This window comes from Fusarium odoratissimum (assembly GCF_000260195.1).
Source record: "Fusarium odoratissimum NRRL 54006 unplaced genomic scaffold supercont1.295, whole genome shotgun sequence".
Lineage (NCBI taxonomy): Eukaryota > Fungi > Ascomycota > Sordariomycetes > Hypocreales > Nectriaceae > Fusarium > Fusarium odoratissimum.
In genome coordinates, this window is record NW_022158981.1 from 1 (window position 1) to 1,506 (window position 1,506).

The 1,506-nt window shown below is 38.2% G+C and overlaps 1 protein-coding gene across 1 annotated transcript; it reads right to left on the reverse strand.

The window, feature by feature from the left end:
• Nucleotides 1–356: 356 nt before the first annotated feature.
• FOIG_16896 (uncharacterized protein) lies at nt 357–841 on the reverse strand (the record flags this gene model as incomplete). Its single annotated transcript, XM_031218376.1, has 1 exon — nt 357–841. A coding segment is annotated over one exon (483 nt), but the record flags the coding sequence as incomplete, so codon positions are not given.
• Nucleotides 842–1,506: the final 665 nt, after the last annotated feature.

A 1,506-nucleotide genomic window follows, 5' to 3' on the forward strand; every position in this document is an offset into this window, starting at 1 on the left:
TGATAATAAGATGGAAAACCCGGAGAACAGATATCCAAACTAGACTTGGACTTGACGCTGGCAACTCGGGACCATAATGGCTGAATAGCAGCAAGCTATTTATTTAAAAAGCGGGGTATTATTGAAGTTCTTGGAGAGATGGTCGTTATTTCGTTACCATGTTACTAGTGATGATAGTAAGATAGCATTTCGACACTTTAGTGCGGTCAGAAATATTTCAATCTTGGGGAAATGAATCTACTATGTTTACTGAACCTTCTCTAGCCTCTTGCCTGTCGACCGCAAATCGTTAACAGGGGCGTAGCTATGCCTTGTGTATGGTGTTTTCTAATATCCTAGTCAATTGTTCGATCTTAGCGTCTCCCTTTCTGAGGATGTTATAAAGTTGTACAATAGAATCGCATAGTCCCAATGCTGCTGCTTGCTCCTCTACATCCTCTCGTTGCTCTATGGATACCTTCACAACGTCCTGGGCTTCTTTGACTGATCTTCGATAAGGTCTCATAATTCCTCCTGTGCGGTGATTGGAGAAATGCTCCTGAATACAGCTCTTTACAGCATCCTGTGCCACTTTGACGTTGTTTTCTGCAAGTATAGCCTCAAAAACCTTCGATTCTGCTGTAGCAGTGCGAACCTTTGCGTCCTCTTGAACCTTTTGCAATTCCCCAATCTCTTCTAGACGTAGAGCCAGTGTAATAATATTGGCCAAGCGCAATACGCTGTCATTTCTTCCTTTCTCCTCTTCCTCAGATACAGTCGATGGTATGACTATGGCTAGTTGATTGGTTTTCTGGAACCTTTTAATGGTCTCACTACCCCTCCTATAGCGCGTATTTGGTGTCTGCGGGGACGTTGTGCCGCTTTTCGGGGATGATATTCCCCTAATATTTCTTAAGGAATGGCGAGGTCGCTTGGTGGCCTTAGGCGAATACTGATCAACAATATTTTCACAAAGGCTATCAGCAGGGTTGATACTATTTACCCCGTTATTTGATGGTGATGTCTCAGGTGAGTATTCCTCAATACTATCATTGATGACCTTTCTGCTATGTCCTCGGGTTCTATACATCCTAGACATTTCAAGTTATAAGAGGGTTTTTAAATTTTAACTATTAGAAATTAGTTACTTTTCCTAAGGTTTTAACTAGCCTTCAAGCCTTTAGCCTTTACTTCTAATACCTCTATCTATACCTTCCATAAAGTCGAGCAAAGTCCGTCAACTAACATCCTTATTATTCTAGCTCTTTAATAGTAATAATACTATTATTAGCTATTTGATACTATAAAGTCTCCAAGGTACTTATATTTTATGCTTTTATAAATAGAGATTTAATAAATAATTTATAACTAGGCTGAAGTATGAAATCTATAATTATGTATTTATGTACTTTATACAAGCCTTAATTACTTATATAGCATTTAGTATTCACTTTATCATTTCAACCTATTAAAGGTAGGAAATACAGTAAACATAAGGAACTTGAATTATTATAGTATAGCCTATAT